We start from the raw sequence: 27,947 nt of genomic DNA on the forward strand, positions 1-27,947 counted from the left end.
CTCCATGGTATAGCTGACCCCACATCTCTGCTGCCCCATATATATAGTGAGGCCAATAAATTACAGACAAGGAGAAAAGAACTCCTAAGCTACCACTTGAATTTTGACGTCCTTTGACCACATAGACTGCAACAACTCTAAGATAAAAATTCCTAAAGAAGGATTATGTTTTGACTTGTTAAGACACTTTTATCACGTACATTTCCGTGATTTGTAATAATACCACAAATTCTCTGAATGTGCTGCCCTCGCATTCACAGACTCAGGGGAGCTGGCTCACTTGCCTATTTTCAGCATATTTCCTCCAACATTCTCTAAGCATAGCCTTCCCAGAGGTACATTTCTTATTTCTTTTTAACTCGTTAGATACTTCCACAATATTCCTTTTTTTAAAATCCTAAACCACAAATAATCTTCCAACATTCTATTATTTCAACACTGAGAATGAATAATGTGCTTAGAGTGTCCCAAGTTTATTACCAGCAAATAACTTTGGTTGATTGAAAATTTTTAAATATGTTATTCCTATTAAGTGTATACACGTGAAAGAAGCAGGCTATAATTAGCCTTCTTTCCAGAGATTTCATATTTGTGTTTTGTTTGGATTCTTTTATTGTTGAATGTTATTATGACCCCGGATGTCTTTTCTCTTTGGGATTTAGTTTGTTGTTTGCCCTTCTCTTTCTTTATAAGAGTAAAGGAAAATATGTTGTCCTTCCATCCATCCACCACTCCATGATGTGTGTCCATTCCATTGACAGTTATTCAGTTTGGGTTCGTCACCTTATTTGTGGCCTCTTTTCCACTGGCCCCTCTGTTGGCTCTGGTGAACAATATACTGGAAATAAGAGTGGACGCGTGGAAAATGACTACCCAGTATAGACGCATGGTGCCAGAAAAAGCCCAAGACATCGGAGCATGGCAGCCCATCATGCAAGGAATAGCAATTCTGGCTGTGGTGACCAATGTGAGTAAACCTAGGCTTCACAGGGTGAAGACCTCGGAAAGTCCAAAAATGCATGAGGGTTGCTGTTTAAAGAAACAAATGTTTGGTATTTTTTAAAATGAGAGGAAGATGCCAATACCGTTGTCCATTTACATGACATAGTTCTTAGAACTGTAATTATTCTTTTTTTAATGTATTTTAATTGTTTGTTTATTATTATTTTTGACTTAGAAAGTCAAGACCTTTTACAGAGGCCCTTGCTAAGAGTGACCATTTATCCTTTTTTGTTGCTCATTTGCTAGAGTTTTTATTCAATAGAAACATTGTAATAGTAATAAGAATAAGTCCTAACTCTTCAATCCTCACGACTATAAAAGGAGTTATCCAGTAGTGCTTTTATAATGCAGAGAGAAATCCATCCATTTAGAGTTTTATGACTAGAATAAGAGCTGTCATTCCATCATATTTTACTATATATCTCAAACTATCAACTTAAAACATGAATTATTTGATGACGAAGTATAAACATTGTGCATTTCAAATCGCTTGAGGTTCTGCAAAGAGGTGGGTTTAGAGCTGGCCCTGTCTTTCCTCCCCACCCCACTCGTTGGTCTTTGCTAACCGCTTTCTGTTCCTTAACCAAGCAGCCTCACACCCTGCATATATCCCAGCTGTGAGGGAACAGAATTCAGTTGTTTATAACCTGTGTTGATTATGGACCAGTGCAAACAGTCTTTTGGGGGTTTTTTTTTGCACAGGCCAACAGGGAGCTCTCAGGCAGAGCAGTTCCCATGCCAGCCCATCAGGGGACCTCCTTCCCTAGAAGTACCCTTAAAACCAGGGCTATTTCCTCCCTTTTTTCACTGCCAATTTCACGCCCCAGTCACAGTCCCTAACAAAATGATATCCCAGGGGCCGGCCGGTGGCACACTGGTTAAGTTTGCAAGTTCCACTTCGGCGGCCTGGGGTTCTCGGGTTCGGATCCCGGGTGCAGACATGGCACCACTTGGCAAGCCATGCTGTGGTAGGCATCCCACAAATAAAGTAGAGGAATATGGGCACGGATGTTAGCTCAGGGCCAGTCTTCCTCAAAAAAAAAGGGATATCCCAGTTTTAATTTCTTAATCAAGCCACACTTGTCCTGAGTCCCCAGCTTTTTCCCATCAACACTTGTAGAAACAGAAGAGAACTCGGCAGTGTCTGTCTGGGTCAGGCCCCTGGATGCGGGAGGTTGCTGAGCCCTGCAGACTCTGGCATCAGACCCGAGCTCCAGCTCCCAGCACTGCCGCTTCCCAGCTGCATGATCTTGGGGCAGGCCTTAACACTTCCAAGCTTCATTTTATCATTTGTAAATTGAATAATTGCCTATCACATCTTTTAAGAATATTATATACCACAAAGGGTGGGTAGGGAATTCAGTGAGTTAATGCAGAGAATACACAGAGCCTGGTCCTCATGGAATGTCAGCTGCTGCTATTTTATCATCTTCATTACTCATCATCATTAACAGTGACTCTGTGTAGACTTTGACAGGTGTCCAAACTAGGGGCACAAGAATTTTACAAAGTGTCACTGTCTGGACCGTGGTTACAGTTTTGCAAAATAAAACAAGTTATCTGGAACCCAGCTGTCACCACCCCCACCCCCAAGAATGCTTAATTTATTTGAATTGCATGCTATCCCTACTTTTTGGGGAAAGTTGCAGATCACACACAAAAAACAGCTTGCAGATCACGTCAGTTTCCATTTACCCAATAGCCCACTCCTTCAACATCCACTGTGCTGCAACATGAAGACTGAGGCCTTTCATGTCGCACAGTCATAAAAGGATGAATCTGTCATGTTCAATATGCTATACAACATTAAGCAAGGCAGGAACGTCTACTTCTGTGCTTTAGGAAAATTTTAAGCAACAAGGTTGGGAACTAAAAGGGTTTTTCTTTGACCTTCAGCTAACCAGAAAATTCAATTGACTCAGACTCCCCATTCCTCAAACGTTCTGCTTTGATTGTGTCAGGCACCTTCTCCTGGTCCCCCCAGCATGGCTCCACTCCATTAGCACAGACGGAGTATTGGCTGTGTTTCCAAGCTTACCCTATGCGTATGTGTGTGTGTCTACACACACAGGCACACACACGCCCGCTAATTGGTCATGCTGGTTCTTAATCCATTCGTCGTTTTTTCTTATAACTTAGGTATCGTTTTATTATACTCAAGGAAAACTGCTTATTAGATCATTGATTAAACTATGGACAATCTTTTTTTCCATATTATTAGGATTCGTTAGAGCTTCCAAGATGCAGTTCCTGCATATTTTGTATACATGTATGTAAGAATTAAACATGTATATTAACCTTTCACATACCTAAGGTGTGCCTCCACAATCTAATGTGCACAAAAAAGGCTAACTTTCCATAATAGGAGAACTTTTAACTGTAGGAAGAAGAGAATGGCCACCAGAGATGAGAATGGACATCCAGCAGGCATTTGATGTAAAAATCATTCGTTTTAAAGCTGCTTGTTCAATAAATAAGCTGAATTGACGTTGTTGTATCATGCCAGAGCATCTGCTATTGAAGACCAATTTTAATTTATTTTGATATAAATGGAAAATTGTGTTCAGAACAGCATGGGAAATGAGGCCCACTGCATTTATTTGTATTCTTGCAGCGTGTCTCAGAGCAGCTCAATTCAGGAGGAAAAGGTATCTTGTCAGGAGACAATAGAATTATCTTCCTTGTTGGAATTTCTGTAGCTTCCTGAAGCGCATCTGCAGGTGCTTCTGTAAAAAGCTTTCGTTGAGTTAAGTGATAACAGGAGATTTTAATCTATTGAAATCTGGAGAAAGTGAAATATTCTTGCTTTACCCGCCCCCCCCCACCACCACCACTGATAAACAGGCACGCACGCTCAAACACACACACACACAAAATTCACTTCAGAGGAAATGACAAAGCTGGTTCCGGTGGGGGGTGGCATTTCGCAATAGAAAAGCCCCTTAGTTGTTTTTCTCGCATTGCCTGAGATCTTGCTGGTTGGCGTGTGGTCTCACTGTGTCTAAAGCATGTGTTCAAATGACTACTGCTAAAAAATTATGTTGTGCCCAAAATATGTCTGTTCTTCTGTTTCAGTAAATGACTGAATCATTTAGCTTTGTTTTGTCACATAGAATTTGGATTCAGGTATATTCTTCACTTTCTCCTTCCTTCAAACCAGTTTTATTCATTGGAGAGTTTAAAGCCGAAATTAAAGAACTTTAGAGAAAATTCACATAATTCACAATAGCTTTACATGCTAATAGATGTCAGCCTGACTCAGACCCAGGTTTAAGGTTGACTCATATTTATTCCTTTAATCTGGGAACACACTAAACTTTCTTTGTTATTTGATAATTTATTATGTTCATAACTTTATCCATCTAATCTTTTGGCAGTTCAGAGGCTCAGACACTAGATCTAACAAAAGAGACATCATTGCTAGACTGTGTGAATAGAACAACTCCAATATAGTTTCCTGCTACCTACATTTTATTAAAATTAATAAAAAATTATTGCTCTTTAATGAAGCAACATCCATAAATATATATGCAGAGTTTGAAATAAATCAGACTAGGGTTGACTTGTCTAAATAAGTCAAGATAGTATAGAGAAAAAAGTATGCATTTGAAGGACATTATTTACTTTGATCAAGGAAAATATATTATGGAGTTTACTTTCTATTTTTAAGAGGCAAGTGATAAAAAAAAATGAGTTTTATATCAATTATTTACTCTCCAAAGGGAATTATATAAAGACAAACTATTTTCATAATATTGACCTTAGTATTACATATACAAAAAGGCCTTCTAAATCATAAAAGATTAAAATTGTATCAAGTAGAACTCCATAGTTGATTGAATTTTATTATACTCTAATTTTTGAAAATACCAATTTACATACAATATCTGAAAGCAACTCTTGAGTCATCCACAATACCCTAGTGTACAATTATTCTTATCGTACTTAAGAAACATAATAGGCAGCTCTTAGGCTTTGCTTTTGAACTGCAAGTGGACTTCAGGACGTTGGTTAGAACTGAAGACCAAGAGGAAAGCAACTGTTCCCCTTTAAAGCAGCTGCTCAAAGACTTTAGGACATTCACTATTTACATCCGTTTGACAGAAATGGATTAAGGTTTCTGAATCTTTAATTTTAAAAAAATCTAATGATGAAAATGTCGTTCTGGCATATTTGTTAACTATAGGTGTAAAGGCTCTAAATTAATGCCACCTTTATTGTTTTCCTGCCAACACAGGCCATGATCATTGCTTTCACGTCAGACATGATCCCCCGCCTGGTGTATTACTGGTCCTTCTCTGTGCCTCCTTATGGGAACCACACTGACTACACCATGAAGGGGTACATCAACAATACGCTCTCCATCTTCAACACCTCGGACTTCACAGAGAGAAGCCGTGAAAATCTAGACTCCGACCTTGGTGACCATACCACATGCAGGCAAGTTCTGCTTCCATGTTTAAAAACGCACTTCATCTTTTTTATTGTAATGTAATGTAATTCTATTTGGTATCATTTAAATAAGGTTCCTAGAGACATTTTTGCCTAACTTTCTTTTCAATCAAACTTTAAAAAGGATAAGATATAAAAATTAATATGGACTGGGGTTAGAACATTCAAGTCGAACCATAAAGCAACATTTAAAGATGAGAGTTTCAAGTGATTACGGGGATTCTGGTCCAAGAGAAAAGTCTTGTATCTTAGAAATGAAGAAGCTCTCAGAGTTCCAAGAAGCAAAATAATTCAGTTGTTCTGACGAGTAGGTTATTCAAGCACAACCTGATAATACTGAATGATGACAAAGTAGCCTCCTCACTTAAAGAAATACAAAGACAGGAGATGTAAATACTTCAGCCTAGCCTGGCGGTATTCTCTGAAAATATTCCAAAGCTGTCTGCATTGATTTTAATGGCTGGTAAGTATCCTTACAACTGTGGACAGTATACATTAACTAAATTCCCAATTGATATAGTTTGTTGACCATAGGTCATGGAGTCTTCTTTATTAATCAGTCTTAAACCTAAAGGAGGCTTTAAAATTTATATAGTTCAACTCAAAGCCTTCTCTGATTCAAATTCTCAACAATGCAATGTAGAAACCAGAAATAAGCCCCAAATCAGTGTTTCAAAGTTACACACAGTAGATTCTCTTCAGAGTCCCACATTGAATCTGCTTGTGAATCTTACTTTAGATAATTCTAAAGAGTAATTAAACTCTTCTAGGTCTAATAGTTACAGGCAGAAAATTAGAGATATGCTACCTGAGGGGAATACACTAACAACAATGGCACATGACATCTGACAGCAAAATGATTAGGTAAAAAAATTATAACAAGTTCGTAGTACTCTCTTTAGGGAGAGAGAACCCCATAGCTGAGTGGACCCTGATGACACCATTATATAAATAAATTTACAGACACATTTCTGAAAATACACTAAATTGTTTCAGTTATCCTTTTTTGAGAAAGCAGGGATAAAACTCTGGCAAAAAACTTTGAGATACTTTGGTTCTTCTTTACAAAGATGGAGTCCGTCATTACCATCATCTTTCTATTGTATTTTAAATGATGTATTACTGGAATAGTTATTTCACGGTTTTGTCAGCAAATTAAACTCTTGGAGAAACTGTAACTGATGTCCGATTTAACAGAGCATTGCATTAAAGATGACCCCTCTTTCAATGGGCCCTTGGTTACAGTATTTGATCAAAAAGAACAATCTCCTGACATGCCTCCATTTTGTTTCCAGGTATCGTGATTTCCGGTACCCTCCTGGACACCCACAGCAATATAAACACAACATCTACTACTGGCACGTGATCGCAGCCAAGTTGGCTTTTATCATTGTCATGGAGGTAGGAGAAGTATACCTTGAAATCATTTGTAAGATAGTATATTTGCAGACCTTTTACTAGCTTCAGGTGTTGCCAACTCTGACTTAAAATGTACCACTTGTACTTATCTCTTACTAGTCATTATTTTAGGACATTTATTAATCAGATTTGACCTGAGGATACCCATCATGCTCTTGTTAATTAAATGAAGTTGGTTATCAGCTTTAAAAGCTAAAAGCATGTTATGTTTTAGGGGGATTTGGTTCCTTTCAATTCAGTGTTGAGTGCCATTGTTTTATTTGGAGCACTGGGCTGCATGTTAGACTGTGAAGGGGCTATAAGATGTGATCTCTGCCCTTGAAACTTTTATCACTAGAATAGTTTAATTTGAATTAGGTATTTTTATTGCATTTTCATAGTCTACCTTTTTACGGTAGCTTTTTATATCCCTAAAGTTAACTAGCTCTAAAAGATAGCTAAAGCAGCTATAAATTTGAAATTGATCTGGCCAACTTTCCTTCTTACACTGCGTGACAACTACCACCAAACTCCAGAGCCTCAGAAGTTGTTTGATTGGGGTGGGCAGTTAGGATTACATTTAGCTGCAAGAGACAGAAAGCCCATCTACAGTGGCTTAAAAAATTAGGGTTGATTTCTCTCCCGTAACAAAGCTCACTAGAAGTAGGTGGTTGCTCCTGAATCAATACTGCTCACTGATAGATGGATGGTATCTCTGATTCTCTAGATTTTCTCTCATTGTGTGTCACTTTATGGTTGTGAAGTGACTGCTCCCCCTCCAGATAACGCATTTATGTTCTAGGCAGGAAGAAGGAGGAGGGCGATGCTCGCCATGTCTGTTTCTTTTGTCGGGAAAGAAAATGCTTTGCCGAAGCCCCCAGAGCAGGCTTCTACCTACATCTCCTTGGCTAGAACTATAGGACAGGGCTCCTCCCAGCAGCGAAGTAGGCTGAGACAGGAGGTATTTGGTTTGCTCTGAATACAATCAGAATCTGTTAGCAAGAAAGAAGTGGGATGGGTCATTTTTCTAGTAGTTTTTACATAGCTACCGAACGGTAACAGAAGAAAGTAATTCATCATTAGCTCACCATCGTAAGTGGATTCCTGAAGTACAGTATCTGAGATATCAGCAAGAGTCACGAGCTTATATTCAAATGTGTAGTTGCCAAAGTGTTTAGACTTCTGCTTTTGAGATCATGGTGAACTAGATACGTGAGGGGCCATCCCACTACAAAACATTTAGAGTCAACTTAAAACATAATTTCCTTTGCATTTTTGAGCTCACTAGAAGGGAGGAGAATCTACAAAAGGGGGGAAAAAACGGTGATGGGCTAACATAGAAATGCTCTGAGAACAAATGCTATTGTCAGTGCCTCCATCTAAAAGCTCAAGGAGACCAAGCCTTTGGTCAGAAGTGAGGTGGAAGAGCTGAACTTGAGACTCTTGGATTCATCCAGGGACCCAAAAAAGGCTAAGTTTGCCTCAGAGGAGAAGGAAATACATACCTTCTCTGGAGAAAAGTCTCTTCAATTTAGATCCTAGGTTTTTCTCAGATTGAGATAATCAAATATGAACTTACAATCAAAGATCAACAATGACAAAGGTAAATTTAAAAAGAAAAATGAGGGGCCAGCCTGGTGGTGCAGCAGTTAAGTTCGCACATTCCCCTTTGGTGGCCTGGGGTTTGCCGGTTCGGATCCCAGGTGCAGACATGGCACTGCTTGGTAAGCCACGCTGTGGTAGGCGTCCCACATACAAAGTGGAGGAAGATGGGCAAGGATGTTAGCTCAGGGCCAGTCTTCCTCAGTAAAAAGAGGAGGATTGGCAGCAGTTAGCTCAGGGCTAATTCTTCCTCAAAAAAAAAAAAAAAAACCATGAATGAGATTCAGCAGAAAAAAACAACTGATTTGGACCCTCAGTAACTTTAAGAGTTTGAATTATCAGATAAGGAATATAAATTAACTATATATGAAAATGTTTAAACAAATAAATGACAGAATCAAAAATGAGCAAACAATAAGAAACAATTAAATTACAAGGCAGTTTTGAAAAATAATTAAAACTTTGACATAATATATATTGTCAAAATGAAAAATTAAAATATGGATTAAACAGAAGTTTAGGCAAATGTAAAGAGAGAATTAGTGAATTGGAAGATAGGTCTGAAAAAAATTGCCCGAACACATCACAGAGAGATAAGAAAATGGAAAATATGAAAAAGAGGTTAAGCTATATGGAAAAAAGAATAAGGATTACCTTAAAAAAATCATGGAAAGGGGGCTGGCCCTGTGGCCAAGTGGTTGGGTTCACGCACTCTGCTTTGGCAGCCCGGGGTTTCATGGGTTCACATCCTAGGTGGAGACATGGTACCACTTGTGGGGCCATGCTGGGGACACATCCCACGTAGCCCAACCACAGGGACCTACAGCTGGAATGTACAACTGTGTACTGGGGGGGTTGGGGGAGAAGAAGAAGAAGATTGGCGACAGATGTTGACTCAGATGCTAATCTTTAAAAAAAGAAGAAAATCATAGAAGAAGAAAATGGATAATAGAGGAAAGGCAATATTTTAAGAGTTAACAGCTAAAATATTTCCAGAATACATGAAAGATATCAGTTCACAGAGCAGAAAGCACAATATATATCAAACAGAATAAAGAAGTCCACATTTACACTCATTGTAAGGAAAATGCAGCACACCAAAGATAAGATCTTAAAATTAAGCAGAGAAAAAAGATGGATGACGGACAAAGAAAATTAAAATTAGAATGAGAGTAGACTATATTACAGCAACAGTGAAAGCCAGAAGAGAGTTGTCTAGTTTCTTCAAAATGCTAAAGAAGGGAGCTGCAAACCTAGACTTATAGGAAAACTTTGAGTAATTGAAAAATCCTTCCACAACGAAACACCAGGCCATATGGTTTTCTCGGAGAGTGATACCCAAACTTTCTACAACAGATTAATCTTAGACAAATTCTTCCAGAGGTCAGGTAAAGGAAATACTCTCCCACTCCTTTTACATCCTAAAATCAAACAAGGATAGAAAGAGAAAAGAAAATTATAAGCCAATCTCACTCATTACCTAGATGCAAAGATCTTTTTAAAATGGGCAGACTGAATCTAGCAATTATTTTTTAGAGATGGCATCAAACCACATTGGCTTTATCCCAGAAATAGAAGGATGGCGTAATATAGAAAATCCACATATCTCTAAATATTACCTTCCTCAGAAATAGTTGGGAAAAAACCCAAAGCTCTATTTCCTACAACTACTTTTGCCTCTTTACTATGTAATGTTCCTCATTCAAACATTAATCTCTCTCTCATCTCAAAATATTCTCCACCCTCACATTACCTAACTTAGGAGCATTTGACGCAGCTGATCGCTCTCTCCTCCTTGAAACTCTTCCTCACTTGACTCCAGGAAGACATATTTTTAACTTCTTAATTTCTTTGCCAGTCCCTTCCTTCCCTTCTCCTTAATGATCCTGGGGTTCATTCTCTGGTTGTCTTCTTTTCTCTCTACAGTCAGCCTTGGTGATCTCATGCAATCCGTTGGCTTTAAATGCCATCTGTATGCCAATGACTCACAAATGGGTATCTCCAGAATGCCTCTCTTCTGAACTCAACCCATGAATCCAACTGCCTACTTGAACTTTCTGCTTGGAAATCTAACAGATATCTCAAATCTACTGCCCCAAATTCCCATATTTTCTTAAATCCACTCATAATAGTCTTCTCCCAACTCTGCCCTAAATCTGTTCCAATCACAGTCAGTCTTCTGCCTCTCAATTATGGCAATTCCATCTCCAGTTGTTCAGACCAGAATTCTGGAAGTCCTCCTTGTTTTCTCTGTTCCTCTTATCCCACATCCAGTCCTGTTGGCTTTCCTTTTGAAAATACATCATGAATCTGACCATTTCTTACCAACTCTACCACTACTACCCAGGTTGGAACCACTATCATTTCTTTCCTGAATTACAGCAACAGTCTCTTAACTGGGCTCCCTATTGTCATCATATCTCACTCAGAGTAAAAGCCAAAGTCCTTACAATGACCTACAAGGGCTTACGCAATCTAGTCGTACTCCGTTACCTCTCTGATGTCACTTCTCTCCTCCTTGCTACTTCACTCCAGCCTTGCCATTCCTGGAATACATCCTGCAGGCTTCCACCATATAGACTCTGCACTGGCTATTCCCTTTGCCTAGAATGTCTTTCCTCTTGATATCAGCATGGCTAATTTCCTCACCTCCTTAAAGTCTTTGCTCAATGAGGCATATTCAGACTAATCTATATAAAATCTATATAAAATTCACCTCTACCATAACACTCACAATAATCTTACTCTGCTTTACTGTTTTCCCATAACTCCTATCACTTTTTAACACCATGTATAATTTATTTGTTTTTAATTATGTTTTTTGTATATTATCTCGATCCCCTTGCTAAGTCAGGGATATTTAAATAGTGAATAAATGAAGAGGTGTTCAACCTCATTAGTCATCAGGGAAATGCAAAGTCAGACCAAAGTGCAAGTTGATTTCATAATCATTACGTTGGTTAAAAAATGTCTGATGACAAGTGTGGTCAAGGATACAGAGCAGCAGAAACTGTTACATGCTGCCGTTGGGAGTGTAAGCTGTATAACTGCTTTGGAAAATACTTTGGTACCATCCTGAAAAATTGAACATCCGTGAAACATAGGGTCTCAGCAGTCCCACTCCTAGGTGCATACTCTTGAGAAACTCTCACAAATACACTCCAGAATCCAAGCACAAGAACATTCCCAACATCGTTGTTTCTAACACAAAAACTAGAAACAAGCCCAATACCTTTTGATAGGGGAACAAATAAATTATAGCATATTCAAACAGTGGAATATTATACAGAAGTGAAAAGAAACAATATACATATACTCACACAGATAGGATAGTGTTTTACCTTTGGGGAAGAAGCCTGGGAATGAGGTGGGAAAGGAACACACACAAAAAATACCACAGCATTGTCAAGGTCATGGCAAGTGAAAGAGATATTAGATATATTCATTTCTACGTATCAAATAGTATTCTTGAAATTTATAAAGTAACAAAATGTAACTCCTGGGGCTGGCCCCTTAGCACAACAGTTAAGTGGGCACGTTCTGCTTCGGCAGCCCAGGGTTCGCCTGTTTGGATCCTGGGTGTGGACATGGCACCGCTTGGCAAGCCATGCTGTGGTAGGCATCCCACATATAAAGTGGAGGAAGATGGGCATGGATGTTAGCTCAGGGCCAGTCTTCTTCAGCAAAAAAGAGGAGGACTGGCAGCAGACATTAGCTCAGGGCTAATCTTCCTCAAAAAAAAAAAAAAGTAACTCCTTGGCAGAGCCACATTATGGTGGAAGAGATTGGATGTACATGTAGAATGCCCACCACCTTGCCCACATATACTGCCCTAATGACCAGCAAAAATAAATGAAAGGAACTCTGTATTTCCCTCCATTTCTCTGTGATTGACATTTTTCTTCTTCTCTCTTTCAGCATCTCATCTACTCTGTGAAATTTTTCATTTCATATGCAATTCCAGACGTATCGAAAAGCACAAAGAGCAAGATCAAGAGAGAAAAATACCTAACCCAAAAGCTCCTTCATGAGAATCACCTCAAAGATATGACAAAAAGTTTCGGGGTCATAGCTGAGAGGATGGGAGAAGTAATAGATAACAATTTACGACCAAAAGTAGAATAAGAGCTTATGTTCTGAGAAGCACTTTAAAGAATTTAGCTCTGTCCAAATATATTATAAATCACTAATGAGAATGTTTAAGTGAAATCACTTTGGCAAATATGAGTCTTAACTATTGCCTTTTTCATGTAGATTGTTTTTCAGTTTCAGCTAGTGATACAGGAACTGGAAAACATAAAACGTCGATCAAGAAGACCATAATGCCAATCACCTAGAAAACCAAAAATATGACCTTTTTTTGATAGATTGGAATTTCAATAACAGAAAAAGTCTCTTAGTGTGTTTCAAAACCACTCCTTCTCGAATGGATTCCTTTTTCCCTCCGTTTGATCACATTCATGCCCTTCTATTCTCAAGCACATGATCTCTTACTGTTAGGCAGGGTTTCGTTTCTTCGCTTGGCCAGATCTGTTCCCGAGTTATCTTTCCCTTACAGTGTCATCATTAAAAACTAGACATGCTAGCTTTGTGTGATTAAAAATAGCTAGTTCAGAATTCAGTTTGAATGCTCTATTAAGTGGCAGACAGACTCAAGAATTCACAGTATTTAGGTGTATTATCACATCCCTACAGAAAGGAATCCTCAGTGAATAAGAGGAAATAGTTTCAGTCTTCATTTTGGCCTGTCTTTCCGTCGTAGAGAAATACTCTTAATGATTGGAGTAAAGATCGCAAGGTTCTGAGGCATATTTATGCTAATCCACAGTGACACATTTATCTTCCAGAAGCGCTCCTAGAATGTTCTATGCCTAATCACTGTTGACTGCTTTGCAAATCTCAAGGGACTAGATGACAAAAGCGGGGAAAGGTACAGATTCAAATAGAACTGTAACTCATATTGATTAGGATAATTAATTTACCTCTTCTAAAGATGTGTAGTTTCTTGAAAAAAATGAAATCGAGTGATTAAATTACATTTTTATCAACATGATGGTCCAGAAAAGATAAGCCCATCAATTTCCCACCAGTTGCCTTTTATTCATTAGATACAGGAGGTCCAGGATTACAGATCACAAGCACCATCATCAATGGCTTACCACACAGCCATTGTCACCTGTTGGTGCTGCACATGATTAAGAGAACAGAGGGTGCCCTCGTTGTGAGCCACCCGTGTTCCTGTGTGGAGAGTGCTTTTGGGCAGGGATTCTTCCTGTCCAGGTGATCAGCATTCCAAAGCATCTGCCATAAGGAAGGCAGCTCCGTGCACCCTCCGTTCTCTTGTTCCCAGCCCAGTAACGTGTTTGTAATTGCATGTTTGCACCAGGAGAGTGTGTGTGGAGAGGGAGGGGGAGAGACAGGAGCATACCTAGATTATTCCCAATCAAGACAAGTGACTCTGAATGAATTTGATTTGAGCTTCCAGCTTCCCTTAAGGCCAGTCAGGCCATGAAGGGTAACAAAAGAAAATGGTTTGGTCGCAAACCCTGCCACCAGCTGGAGGTAACTTCCTCTGCCACCATGTGTATCTAGCCCTCATTTGTTCAGCTCATCGGTCTTGTCTGCACTTCACTGCCTTTTCAGGTGCCAGGCCCTCTGGTAGGCTCTGGAGGAGAGACAGGGCCCGCAGCCTCACCCTTGACTGTAACAGGGCCATGCTGGGGGCAGGAGAGGCCATTTTGCACCAGGCTCTTGCTAGATGGGCCACCACCCACTGGGATGCTGCTAAATGCTCAGGTGCCCCAGGAGCCAAGCCACTCAGAATCCCAGCAGCAAAGGAAAATGAAACACGTTTCGGTGAGATTTAGAGGTCTGTTATAGTAGAGTAGCTTAACTCCAGGTCACAATTCTAAATGCCTGCCATGAATGTTAAAACAAAACAAGACAAAACAGTATTTATGTAGGGCTCATCAAAGCAGTATTCTAGACTTTTGAATTGTCCCAGTGGATCAGGGACGACATTCCACTAACTTTCTTGATAATGATAACAGGATGATGAGAGTGCATTCATGACAGGCCGTGTGAGGTCTGACTGCACGGGGAGTGAGAAATGAATTTCTTCCCGCGGGGAAGCCATTTCTTACTGCTCCTTCCTGCTCACCTTTGATACTGCTCCTGGAAGTGGCCTCACTTCCTCTCCTCTTACCTCTTCTCTTCTCCGACGTGTATGACTATATCCTAGTGTTGGATTTCGCAGTTATTCATTCTTTATGGACACATAGAAAAGGAAATGTTTTTGCCTTATCTCTTTGTATATAAAATAGAACTTCAAAAGAATTGTGCCTTTGTGTTTTCATAAGTCACCTTTCATAAATCGTCTTTATAGTTTAAAATACGCTTCTGTGGACAGGAGGGGGAAAACCTCTACATTTCTAAAGGCAGCAGTGTGATGTATGACACTGCCAATATTCCCAAACAGCTACGTTGTAGTGAGGGACCCAGGGTCACCCGTGACACCGACAGTGTTAATGTAAGTCTAGTGCTGACTTGTCAGTGCTGAAAAATGTGGGGCTGTGTCTGCAGGCAGTTGTGGGCTGGATCTATAAATGTGAGCAGGGGCAGCACCCCTGGAAAAAGGATGGGTGTGGCAGCAGACCTATGAAGGGAAAATCTGGCCCTAGACCTGCCCAGTGTTAACCACTAGAGACGTGTAGTTTTATATTCTGTTGTAATGCCTGTGAATTTTAATGGATTGAGCATTGGACGAAAATACTCAGGGGATTTTTCTTTAACGTCCCTCGGATGTTTTAGATACGCCAATAGAAAGGGAAAGCTATCAGTTTTGTTTGAAAACAAAACAAAGCCATCTTGTAAACTGTTGGTCACCAAAAGTCTTCTCTCTTAATTGCACGTGAATTTCAGAAAGCATCAATTCACAATAGGGGGGCAGAATGTGCTCTGCTGTTGAAACACTTCTTGTACCATTTTCCCATGTTCATATTACATTTTAAGGTGTTTGAAAAGTTACAATGTATGAACGGCTTAACTAAAGGAGAACTACAACATTCATGATGCTTTTCATACACTATGGCATAAGATGTAAAGTTTCCAATTTTTGTGAATTTCTGCATTTTAATGTTCTTTTATAATTATGAACATTGTAATAAATTCATTTTTAAAAACAATACTGTGGTCTACTCAGTACTTAATTTTCTTAAAGGTTTTAAGAAAGAGTGCAAATCTATCCATTTACCAATTATCATTTAGATAAACGTGCACTTTTGGGTAGATGATATCTAAAATTGTATTGTCACAGCCTACACTGACTTTGAAAGATTTTTCTGGGGAAATTGGGGACGGGGTCTCTGCCAGGGCTGCTGCATCCAGCTGTTGGGACTGAGCCCTGTCCTGGGCACAGAGCCTGAGACCAGGTGGGAGCTGAAGCCCAGCCCAGCTCTGCTCGCCACGCCAGGTGCCCTAGTGTCAGGCTGCATCCATGAGAGGAAGAGGGGCTTTTAATTCATAAAGATGGCTTTTGCTTGCTAAGCCAGATCACAGGGAGCAGTGTCACCCGGAGAGGGCAAGTCTCTAATAAGTCTCAGAAAAGCTCTGTTTGGACCTGCCATGGCCCTGGGTATAGAAAGAGGAAATTATGGAGAAGAATATAAAGGAAAATCTCATTACAAAGATCAACCTTTTTTTTTTTTCTTTATCCTGGACTACATATAATCCAGATTTTAACTCATTCCATCCTTTGATTTTTTTTTTTTTTTTGACCAGCTTATATCTCATTAGGCTTCCAATAAAACTAAGTCAAATGTAATCCATAACTGGACCAACAGGAAGAAGCCTTTTCTGATCCCTAAATGCTGCTGTTGGGATCGGTATTAATAATGCTATTCTTCCCTTCGAGGATTTTAAGTCCAGCAAAGGGGCAACTAGAAGTTAATTTCTTAAGCAAAGTACCCTTTTCTCCTTTGAGGGGAATGCTGAGATCTGCAATAATTGGTATGTATCTGACCCCCACCAGGCACCATGCCAATGTTTATTTACACGTTATCTCACTGCCAACATGGTTTTAGTGCAGACAAACCTTAAGTAGCTTGAAAAAAATGATGATAGAAGAAGTATATGAATTTGAAAGAAATGCAACATGTTAAGAAATCCCAAGCTGTACGAAAGGGCTGTGCGGGAAACCTAAGTCCTGCCCTTGCGCCAGCCCAGCCACTCCCCAGAGGGCCAGGGAAGGGTAGTTGGAGCCATCAAGGCAATCTTATTGCCCAAAAGAGACTTGAGAGATTTGCTTTGGTTTTAGAAAAGTATATTCAGTGTATTAAACTTGCAGACGAGACAAGCTAGTTCTTTCCTTAAGCTTTTAAGTTCAGCCCAAATCCTACTCTTTTCATAAATCCCATTCTTTTCATAAGTCTAGCAAATTTTTACCACTTTTTAAGGGACCTTTGAATGTTTGGTTCAGCTTGCAAACTTAATGAAATGCTTTAGTATATCAGAAATAGCAATTATAAATCTTGTCTATTCCATTTCCTTTTCAAGTTCTCCAGTGTCCCACCAACTGTGGCCAAGAAGCTGTAAGGGGAGGAACGGCACACTCTTCTTTGTCCTGCTCTTCTCTTTAGAGGATACCTTTCACGAAGCCAGTTAGGCCATGTCCTCCCCGTCACCCTCCGTTACAGGGAGACAAGTGACTATACAAGTGAACAATGGCCAGACTATATATAAAAATAGAACGCTGCCCCACAACCTGCAGCTACCAGCCCAGGAAACCAAGCCCTCATCAACCATAATCAGACCGGGAAACCAGCCAGACTTGTAGGAAGTCAGACTGTTTTATCTCTAGTGACAGTCTAGGGAGTCAAATCATAACCCCTGAAACCATCAGCCCCAAATGGGCACGACTTGACCAATAACTGACAGCTTCCCTAATTTTTATCCCAACTTCCAACTTAGGACCAACCAGAGGAAGCCAAATATGCTCCCCTAACCAATCACACAGGAAGCCCCACTTCTAGTTAGCCTGCCTCAGTTTCCCCATGCCAACAGCCTCCCATTAGGGCACGCCTGAAAGCCTTCCCTTTTTTCCTCTATAAAGCTTTCCCACTCCTCTGCCTGCCTTTAGTCTCTGCCAAAACACAAGTGAGGGTGACTGACTCTTTTGCTATAGGAGCTCTGAATAAATAGACTTGACTTGTTCTCATTTGGTTAATCTTTATTTCCACTAAGTTATGTAACCTCTCTAGGCTCTAGCTTCCTAATCCAAAAATGGGACTAAATGGTTCCCACCAGTCAGGGTCAGTTTGAAGTCCCTAATGTCTCACACTGGGTTCAGTGTGCCAGGGAGTATAAGAGACCACAGGACGAATAGGGGTTTGGAGGTGAGTGTTTCCATAATTAGGGGAGAAATGGTCATATTAAAACAAACATAGATATGTTATGGAATGGAAGGCAAAATGTGAATGAATGTTTTCATATAACAATCTTCAAAGCAGTTCCATGCTTAGGATGAGCTGTTTTCTCCAGACCCCTGGGTTCTACCTTTGTTTTCCTCTCCTCGTTGGATCTTGGGTGGGAAAGTCTGAGCAATATTGACCTATGTTGAAAGCACCTGGTCAGCCATGAGATTCTAGAACGGCAGTTCTCAAAGTGTGATCTGGGTTCCCTTGGGAGGGTCTGAGACCTTTTCAGGAGGTCTACAAAGGCAAAACTATCTTCATATTCATACGAAGACATTATTTGCCTTTTTCGCTCTCGTTCTCTCCTGAGTGTACCGTTGAGTTTCCAGAGGCTGCATGACACGGGATGGGGCCCCAGACTGAACGCAGACGCAGTTAGCAGTATCCAGCTGTCTTCTCTTTAGCCAGACATTAAAAATATAAGACAGTTCCCTCTTCTCACATTTTGAAAATGACACTTACTTTTCATTAAAACATTTTATATTTCACATGCAGTGGGTTTATTGTCATTATTTTAAAATTATTAAGTAAATGTTTTACATTTCTCAGTTCTAGCTTCTAATACACTAAATAAATATGATGCACATGAACAAAAGTTGTTTTGGGTCCTCAATAATTCGTGAGAGTATGAAGGGGTTTGGCGACCAAAAAGCATGAGAACCACTGCTTATCATAATAAGAATTTGAACCAGAGCCAACCACGGCATTCATGTTTGATTCGGACAGTAAAATTTCAAGTGTGAGGGTGGCAGAGAAAACCACTGAGCCCTTTCCACTCTCGATGCATGTGAAATCCATGTTCTGATCAATGTCAATGACTTCTCTTGAAGCTCGGGCTCCAACACCAGGGCTGTGTTTGTGCTTCTGCTCAGACAAATCTCTCATGGGTGCCTGATGCCTGCTGAGCTCTTGGTTTTTATTTCCCGGCTGTCTGCCCTGGGCTGCATAACTTGATGAGGCCTACTATGGTTTCTTTTGTGTATCCTGCCACATTTAGCACATAATCTTGTATATATTTTGGATTCCAGCTGTTTTACTTGGAAATCTTGGGGTCTCAGGGGAGGAAATGTGACCAGCAATATTACTGGACTAGCATGCAAAAAGTGGTCAGAACTGCAAATCCTAGTGCCATTTAGGGGCCCAATACAAAAACATGGCTGTCCATTGATCCTGCAAGCCATATGCAGGGAGCAATCTCATTAAAGATATTTCCTTCAAACAAGGAGGATAGTATATTTTTTCACTGTTGTATCTATAGGAGACCTGGCAGAGAGTAGATATTCAATAAATACTTCTTGAATGAATGCGTGCCTTACCTTCCTTAATATCAGATTTTTCCAGACAAGAGATTTAGGAAGTGTACCCAGGAAAGTAGAATAATGTTAAAATGGAAATGACAACTGATAGCTCAAGATACCAAATCAAGGTGCTTAAAGCTAGAGGTGTTGGTTTGGTACAATGGCGAGGTGGTCAGAAGTCCTGATGTGAGCTGTGAGGAATTGTGTCCTATATCTCTTTACTGCAGACATTGCTACTTCTCCAGCCACCACTGACAGCTCTCTGCCAGCCACCAACAACCAGCCCAACACTGAAGTATGTCACGGTCCCATATGCAGCTATAATTGCCTTCAGAGATGGGTTACCAATGATTTTGTCACAGGGCAATGTAAAAGGCCAATGAAATGGATCTGGGACTCTGAAGCTCTCAATTCCCATATTCAAATGCTGCACTGAACAAACTCCTGAACCCATCCGCTGTGTTGGTACTCATGACTCGCTCTCACTTGGTTCCTCCAATTGGAGACAGACCCAACTGGCAGGCAGATTGAGCAAAGCCATCACGATATTGGTGTCCTGTTACTCCTCGTCCATAAGAGAAGTAAAAGGGAGTCTGTCTGGGCATGTGGGCATTTGAATTTGGGCCTTTAAACAAACACTCACAGGTAAATGCTGGCTCTCATTTTCATTCAGCCTTGCTGGAAACAATAAGCACCAGAATATGCAAGATATGGTTTGACTGCCATATTTGACAGAGGTTTTTCCATGAAATCAGACTTTTGAAAGAACCAACTCTTGACTTTGCTGACTCACTCTACTATGTCTTTACTTTCTATTCCATAATACCTACTTTATTCTTTACTATTTTTTTGAGGTTTACTCTGTATTATTCTTTATGTACTTAATTTCTTAAGTTAGATTCACTCAACAAATTCAACAACTCATTCAACAAATATTTCTGTGTCTACCTTGTGGCAGGCATTGGTTTACATACTGGAGATAGAGTAGTGTTGCATGGCTCATTAATTTTCTAATATTGGCGGTTAAGATGGTAAATTTCCCTCTAAATCCCATTTTAAATGCAACTCACAAGCTTTTATATTTAGAGCTTTTGTTGTTAAATTCTAAGTATTTAAAATTTTTGTTCATGTTTTGCTTTGCTTTTTAATCTGAAATGCCTTTATGTCACTTTCATTCTTAAAAGGTAGTTTAATTTCCTTTTTATCTAAGAGATATTTTACTGTGTGATTTGAAATTTTTAACAGTTCCTGTATATTATCGAGTCTGACCTTGATTACATTATAGCAAGAAAAGTTTCTTATGCTGTGAAACTTATTTTTTGACATTTGTCAAGACTTTACTTTTAAACTGATATCTAAGATATTTTTTAAATATTCTATGTGTACTTAAGAATTTATTTCTCCGGGCCAGCCCTGTGGCTGGATGTTGGGTTCGAGCGCTCTGCTGCAGCAGCCCAGGGTTTCACCACTTCGGATCGTGGGCGTGGACATGGCACTGCTCATCAAGCCATGCTGAGGTGGTGTCCCACATGCCATAACTAGAAGGACCCACAACTAAAAATATGCAACTATGTACCAGGGGGCTTTGGGGAGAAAAAGGAAAAAATAAAATCTTAAAAAAAAAAACTTATTTCTCAAATGACATCAGCAATCATGGAAGAGGAGGCTCCAGGTCCTTATTCCCCCAAGGAAACATCACATAAACAACTACAGACTGACTAAAATTGCTTCGGAGAGCTCTGGAAACCAGTCAAGGATCCACAGCAACCAAGTGAACACCCACATCAAGAAAAAGCAACACTTGAAATGGTAGGACATTTTGTGATGTTTCTGCTCAACCTTGTCCCACCCCCTCTCTGATGGGCCATGGCATGGTTGGGAACTGGTACCCAATTCCAGTTTTCCTCCTACTGGAAGGAAGGAAAAGGAAAAATGTTTGCAACATTCTGGCCTGTCTTTTGGCTGTCCAAGGGACTGGTTTCTGTCTCACCTGACCCAGAGTTCAGAGGGGAATAACAAGTTTGGATATTGGGTTGAAAGCCATGGATGGCAGTGCTGGGCACCTGGCCATAAAAACAAGTGCAAGGGGACTGCAGACTGCGAACACTGGGTGACAAGAGAGTATAATAGAGCCTTAGGGCCCTGAGAAGAAGCAGGGGTGAGACTCTTAGGGAAATTAAGTCATTTATAAGCACCTGTGTATACAGGGATCCTGGGGGAAAAAGCACATGCACAGGCCTGGAGGAGACACATGCCCAGAAAAGGCCTAAGAATACCTCAAGCCTTCACACTGGCTGGATTAGAGGATATCTTTCTCCTCGTGGAGCCAGTCAGCAAAGACTGGAAGGGGTGGCTGTTGTTTAAATGCCCAGTTTTCAACAAAAGATCACAAGGCATGCAAAGAACCAGGGAGGTGACATCCCCAAGAGGGAGATGTAAGAGACCCCAGCCTCCATCCTCCCACCACAAAGATCAACAATTAAACAGCTGTCCATGGACAAAACCAGCTCTGAGGGAGCTCTGAAGTCCACTGAAGAAACTTCAGCAACACAATGGGACCAAAAAACCTGAGAATAACTGCACACAAAGAGAAGACAACCAGCTTCATTTTGTCTGCATCATCCCTTTCCCCCAAGTCAGCATTGCTCAGGCCCAAGAGGGAATTTCACACCTAGAAAGAGTTCCCCTCACTGGCAAAGAGAGAGTGGGGTGAGTATCCAGCTTCCCCAGCTCTTTGGGAGACTGCATGAAGATCCCACTTCAATTTCACCCCACCCAGATGGGCAAAGCTGAGATGTATAGTGATGGGTAGAAACAAGGACAAAGAGCAGGGACTACAGGGGCAGCCACACAACAGAAGTGATCATGGTTTACAGTGACCTGCTCTACAGATAAACTCAGCAGTTTGCACCGCAGAAGAAGGAACCAATGGCCAGCCCAGCTCCTGTGGGTCCCCTGCAGATTTCACCAGCTTTCACCCCATAGGTATTTGCATTTGCGGATGCCTGCCTGCTCCCTACTCCCATCAGCCCCCCTAGCAGCCAAAGCCCAGGAACCACACCAGCAGGCCTAGACGTGAGTGCCAAATGCCAGCCTAGACCTCTGTGGCTGACTCCCACCACCATGCACACACTTGGGGCTAGCCCCTCCAGCTGTGCACTTGCACACTGCTGGCCTGATGCACATCACCAGACTCCACTGCAGTGCACATGCCCAGGGGAAGATTGTACAGCCACAGGAGAGCACACCGACAGCGAGAGCCACACAGCTGCCAGTGACCCTATAGTTGACCCAGGCCCTTGCTGACTGCTCTAGCCCCCATCACTACATGTGTGTCTGCAACTGGCCCCTGACATTATATGCTCAACTGCAGCTGGTCCCTGTAGTTGAGTGTGTGCACACCACTGGCTCTAGTCACCACTGCTGTCTACCCTGGTCCCTAGCCACTGGACAAGAAGGCACCACTGAGAACCCCAACAGCTTTTGCAGCCACTGCAGACCACCACAGTGCTCACCAAGTACCACACAGTTGTCAGTGTTATGGACCCTAGCAGCTTCAGCTGAAGAGACATCAAGCCCCCTGGGGCCCAGTGCCACCACATGCCCCTACACATGGCACCCTATGCCATTAGACCCGTGATCACAGCACACCCCAGCATGCTCCCACCTTCAAGTGAAAGTCTTTCCTTACTGAAGTCAGCCCATAAAGTCTGGAAGAGGTGACTGCTTCTTCAGATATGCAGACACCTCTCCAAGGACACAAGAATCACAAAGAATCAGGGAAAAATTACCCCACCAAAAGAATACAGTAAACCTCTAGTAACTGGCCCCAAATAAATGGAGATCCAGGAGTTTCCTGACAAAAAATTCTAAATAATTGTTCTACAGATGCTCAAAGAGCTACAAGAGAACACAGATAAACAATATAACAATATCAAGAAAACAATAAAAGAACAAAATGAGAAGTTTAACAGAGATAGCAAATATAAAAAACATAAAAAAGAACGAAACAGGGGTTGGCCCCATGGCTTAGTGGTTAAGTTTTGTGTGCTCCACTTCAGTGGCCTGGGTTTGCAGATTTGGATCCTGGGCACAGACCTATACCACTCATCAGCTGTGCTGTGATGGTGACCCACATACAAAATAGAGGAATATTGGCATAGATGTTTGCTCAGGGAAAATATTCCTCAAGCCAAAAAGAGGAAGATTGGCAACAGATGTTAGCTTAGGGCTAATCTTCCTCAACAACAACAAGAAAATGAACCAAACAGAAATTTTGAAGATGAAGAATATGACTTAACTGAAGAATTCAACAGAGAGCTTCAACAACAGACGTGATGAAGCAGAAGAAAGAATAAATGAGCTCAAAGATAGATCAACTGAAATTATTCAAATCAGAGGGGCAAAAACAATGGAAAAAGGTAAAGAAAGCCTACACAGTGATCTGTGGAGTACTATCCAAAGAAAAAAATAGAGAATTATTAGAGTTCCAGAAGGAGAAGAGAGAGAGAAGGGGGCAGAGGATATTGAAAGCAATAATGGCTGAGAACTTCCCAAATCTGGAGAGAGAGATGGATATCCAAATCCATGAAGCTCAAAGATAACCAAACAAAATCAACTTAAAAAAACCTTCTCCATGATACATTATAATAAAACTATCAAAAATTAAAGACAAAGAGAGAATCTTAAAGGCAGCAGGAGAAACAAAGCTTGTAACTTACAAGAGAAGCCCCATAAGGCTATCACAGGACTTCTCAGCAGAAACTTTCCAGGCCAGAAGAGAGCAGGAAGATATATACAAAGTGCTATAAGAAAAAAATTTCCAACAGAGAATACTTTACCCAGCAAAGCTGTCTTCAGAAATGAAGAAAAGATAAATACTTTTCACAGACAAACAAAAGCTGAGGGAATTTATCACCACTAGACCTGCCTTCCAAGAAATGCTGAAAGGAGTTCTTTAGGATGAAATGGAAAGACACTGATTAGTAACACAAAAACATGTGAAAATATTCAATACACTGGTAAAGGTAAGTATAAGTCAGATTCAGAATACTCTAATACATTAATACGGTAGAGTGTTAACCAATTAACTCTAGTATAAAGGTTAAAGAACAAGAATATTAAAAGTAACTATAGCTACAATAATTTGTTAACAGATTCACAATGTAAAAGGAGATAAATTGTGACATCAAAAACATAAAAGGAGGAGAAGTAAAAGGGTAGACATTTATATGCAATCAAGATTAAATTGTTAGCATAGACTGTTAAACATATAGGATATTTTATGTAAGCCTTATAGTAACCACAAAGAAAAAGCCTACAGTAGATTCACAAAAGATAAAGAGAAGGGAATCAAAGCATACCACTACAAAAAATCATCAATTCAAAAGGAAGCAAGAGTGAAAGAAAGGAACAACAAAACTAACAGAAAACAGTTAATAAGATGGCATTAGCAAGTCTTTACCTATCAATAATTACTCTAAGTATAAATGAATTGAATTCTGAAACCAAAGACAGAGAGTGGCAGGATAGATTGAAAAAATAACATCCAAAGATATGCTGCCTATAAGAGACTCATTTTAGCTTTAAGGATACACATAGGCTCAAAATGAAGGGATGGAAAAAGATAGTCCATAAAAGTGGAAACCAAAAGAGAGCATGGGTAGCTATAATTATATCAGACAAAATAGACTTTAAGCCAAAAATGGTAACGAGACAAAGAATGTCACTATATGATGACTAAGGGGTCAACTCATGAAGAAGATATAACAATTATAAATATATACGTACCCAACATCTGAGCACCTAAACATATTAAGCAAATACTAAGGATCTGAAGGGACAAAAAGACAACAGTGCAATAATAGTAGGGGACTCAATTCCCCCTCATTCAATAATGGATAGATCATCCAGACAGAAAATCAAGAAGGAAACATTGGTCTTGAACCATTCTTAGACCAAAGACCTCACAGATATATAGAGGACATTCCATCCAACAGCAGCAGAATGCATTCTTCTCAAGTGCTCATGAAACATTCTCCAGGATAAATCATGATAGGTCACAAAGTAAGTCTTAGCAAATTTAAGAAGACTGAAGTCATGCCAAGTATCTTCTTCAACAACAATGGTATGAAACTAGCAATCAACAATAAGAGGAAAGCTGGAAAATTCACAAATTTGTAGAAATTAAATCATACACTCATGAACTTTTTTCAAAGAAGAAAAAAAGGAAATCCAAAAATATCTTGAAATAAATAAAATTGGAAACACAGCATATCAAAACTGCTGCAAAGCAGTTCTAAGAGGAAGTTTAAGGCAACAAACAGCTACATTAAAAAAAAAAAAACAACCTAGCTTTATACCTTAAGAAACTAGGAAAAAAAGAACAAACTAAAACCAAAGTTAGCAGAAGGAAATAAAAACATCAGAGCAGAAGTAAATGAGAGAAAGACCAGAAAAACAACAAAGATAAAGAAACCTAAGAGGTGGTTCTTTGAAAAGATAAACAATATTGACAAACCTTTAGCTAGACTAAGAAAAAAAGAAAGACGACTCAAATACATAAAATCAGAAATGAATGAAAGAGGAGACATTACAACTGATGCCACCGAAATACAAAGGATCATAAGAGACTACTATGAACAATTATACTCCAGTAAATTGGATAACTTAGGAGAAATGGATAAATTTCTAGAAATACATAACCTACCAAGACTGAATCACGAAGAAATAGAAAATCTGAACAGTCCAATAATGAGTAAGAAGTTTGAATCAGTAATGAAAAGACTCCTAACAAAGAAAAATCCAGGACCAGATGGTTTTACTGGTGAATTCTACTAAACATTCAAAGAAGGATTAATGCCAATCCTTCTCACACTCTTCCAAAAAATTGAAGGGAAGGAACACTCCCTAATTAATTTTATGAGGCCAGCATTACCCTGACACCAAAACCAGATAAGGACATTACAAGAAAAGAATACTACAGACCAAATTTCCTGATGAATATAGATGCAAAAATTCTCAAGAAAATATTAGCAAACTGAATTCAACAGCATGTTAAAAGGATCATACACCATGATCAAGCAGGATTTATCCCTGGGATGCAAGAATGGTTCAACATAAGCAAATCAATAAAGGTGGTACACCTCATTAATAGAATGAAAGATACAAATCATATGATCATCTCAATAGATGCAGAAAAAGCATTTGACAATATACAACATTCCTTTCGCGATAAAACTCTCAATATATTGGGTATACAAGGAAAGTACTTTAACACAATAAAGGCCATATATGACAAGCCCACAGCTAACATTATACTCAATGGTGAAAGACTGAAAGCTTTTCTTTCAAGATCAGAAACAAGACAAGGGTGCCCACACTCATCACTCCTATTCAACATAATAGTGGAAGTCCTAGCCAGAGAAATCAGGAAAGAAAAAGAAATAAAAGGCATCCAGATTGGGAAAGAAGAAGCAAAATTGAGTTTATTTGCAGGTGATATGATATTACATATAGAAAATTCTAAAGATTCTACCAAAAAACTCTTAGACCTATTCTAGGAATTCAGTAAAGTTGCAGGATACAAAATCGACATACAGGGGCTGGCCCCGTGGCTGAGTGGTTAAGTTCGCCCACTCCACTGCCTGCAGCCCAGTGTTTCGTTGGTTTGAATCCTGAGCGTAGACATGGACCTGCTCATCAAACCACGCTGAGGCAGCGTCCCACATACCACAACTAGAAGGACCCACAATGAAGAATATACAACTACATACTGGGGGGCCTTGGGGAGAAAAAGGAAAAAATAAAATCTTTAAAAAAAAAAACAAAATCAACATACAAAATCAGTAGCATTCCTATACGTTAAGAATGAATTGAAAAAGAAATATGAGTAACAATCCCATTCACAATGGCATCAAAAATAATAAAATACTTAGGAATAAATTTAATCAAGGAAGTGAAAGATCTGTACACTGAAAACTAAAAGACTTTGATGAAAGAAATTGAAAAAGACACAAATGGAAAGATATCTTGTGTTCATGGATCAGAAGAATTAATATTGTCAAACTGTCCATACTATTCAAAGACATGTACAGATTCAATTCAATCTGTATCAAAATTTCAAAGGCATTTTTCATAGAAAGAACAATCCTTAAATTTGTATGTTATCACAAAAGACCCCAAACAGCCAGAGCAATCTTGAGAAAGAACAAAGTTGGAAGCATTACACTTCCTGATTTCAAACTACACTACAAAACTGTAGTAATTAAAGCAGTATGGTCCTGGCATAAAAATAGACACATAGACCAACTGGAACAGAACCAAGAGCCCAGAAATTAACCCTCACATATATGGTTAACTAATATTTGACAAGGGAGCGAAAACACTCGATGGGGAAAATGATGCTGGAAAAAATGGATAACCGCATACAGAAGAATGAAAATAGATCCCCATCTTTCACCGTTCACAAAAAGTAATTTAAAATGGATTAAAGACTTAGAAATAAGAATGGAAACCAGAAAACTCCTAGAAGAAAACACAGGAAAAATGCTTCTTGATAATCATCTTGGCAATCATTTTTTGGATATGAAACCAAAAGCACAAGCAACAAAAGCAAAAATTAATGTGAGATTACATCAAACTAAAAAGTTTCTTCACAGCAAAAGAAACAGTCAACAAAATGAAAAGGCAACCTATGGAATGGGAGAAAATATTTGCAAATCAT

At 39.7% G+C, this 27,947-nt stretch overlaps 1 protein-coding gene and 1 long non-coding RNA gene across 9 annotated transcripts in view; one reads left to right on the plus strand and one right to left on the minus strand.

Annotated features, from left to right (window-relative positions):
* Positions 1–15,638, plus strand: part of ANO6 (anoctamin 6) — a 187,899-nt gene extending 172,261 nt beyond the window's left edge. For all 8 annotated transcript variants that reach the window (XM_070621109.1, XM_070621107.1, XM_070621115.1 and 5 more), the window contains 4 exons: positions 762–967; positions 5,240–5,442; positions 6,750–6,855; positions 12,373–15,638. In XM_070621109.1, the coding sequence (XP_070477210.1) occupies positions 762–967; positions 5,240–5,442; positions 6,750–6,855; positions 12,373–12,579 (722 nt within the window). In that variant the 3' untranslated portion in view covers positions 12,580–15,638. The remainder of the gene's footprint in view (positions 1–761; positions 968–5,239; positions 5,443–6,749; positions 6,856–12,372) is intronic.
* The window catches only part of LOC139083558 (uncharacterized), a 56,765-nt gene that overhangs the window by 7,775 nt on the left and 21,043 nt on the right, over positions 1–27,947 (minus strand). The gene's annotated exons all lie outside the window — the stretch shown is intronic.

Source organism: Equus przewalskii, chromosome 5 (genome assembly GCF_037783145.1).
Source record: "Equus przewalskii isolate Varuska chromosome 5, EquPr2, whole genome shotgun sequence".
Taxonomy (NCBI): Eukaryota; Metazoa; Chordata; class Mammalia; order Perissodactyla; family Equidae; genus Equus; species Equus przewalskii.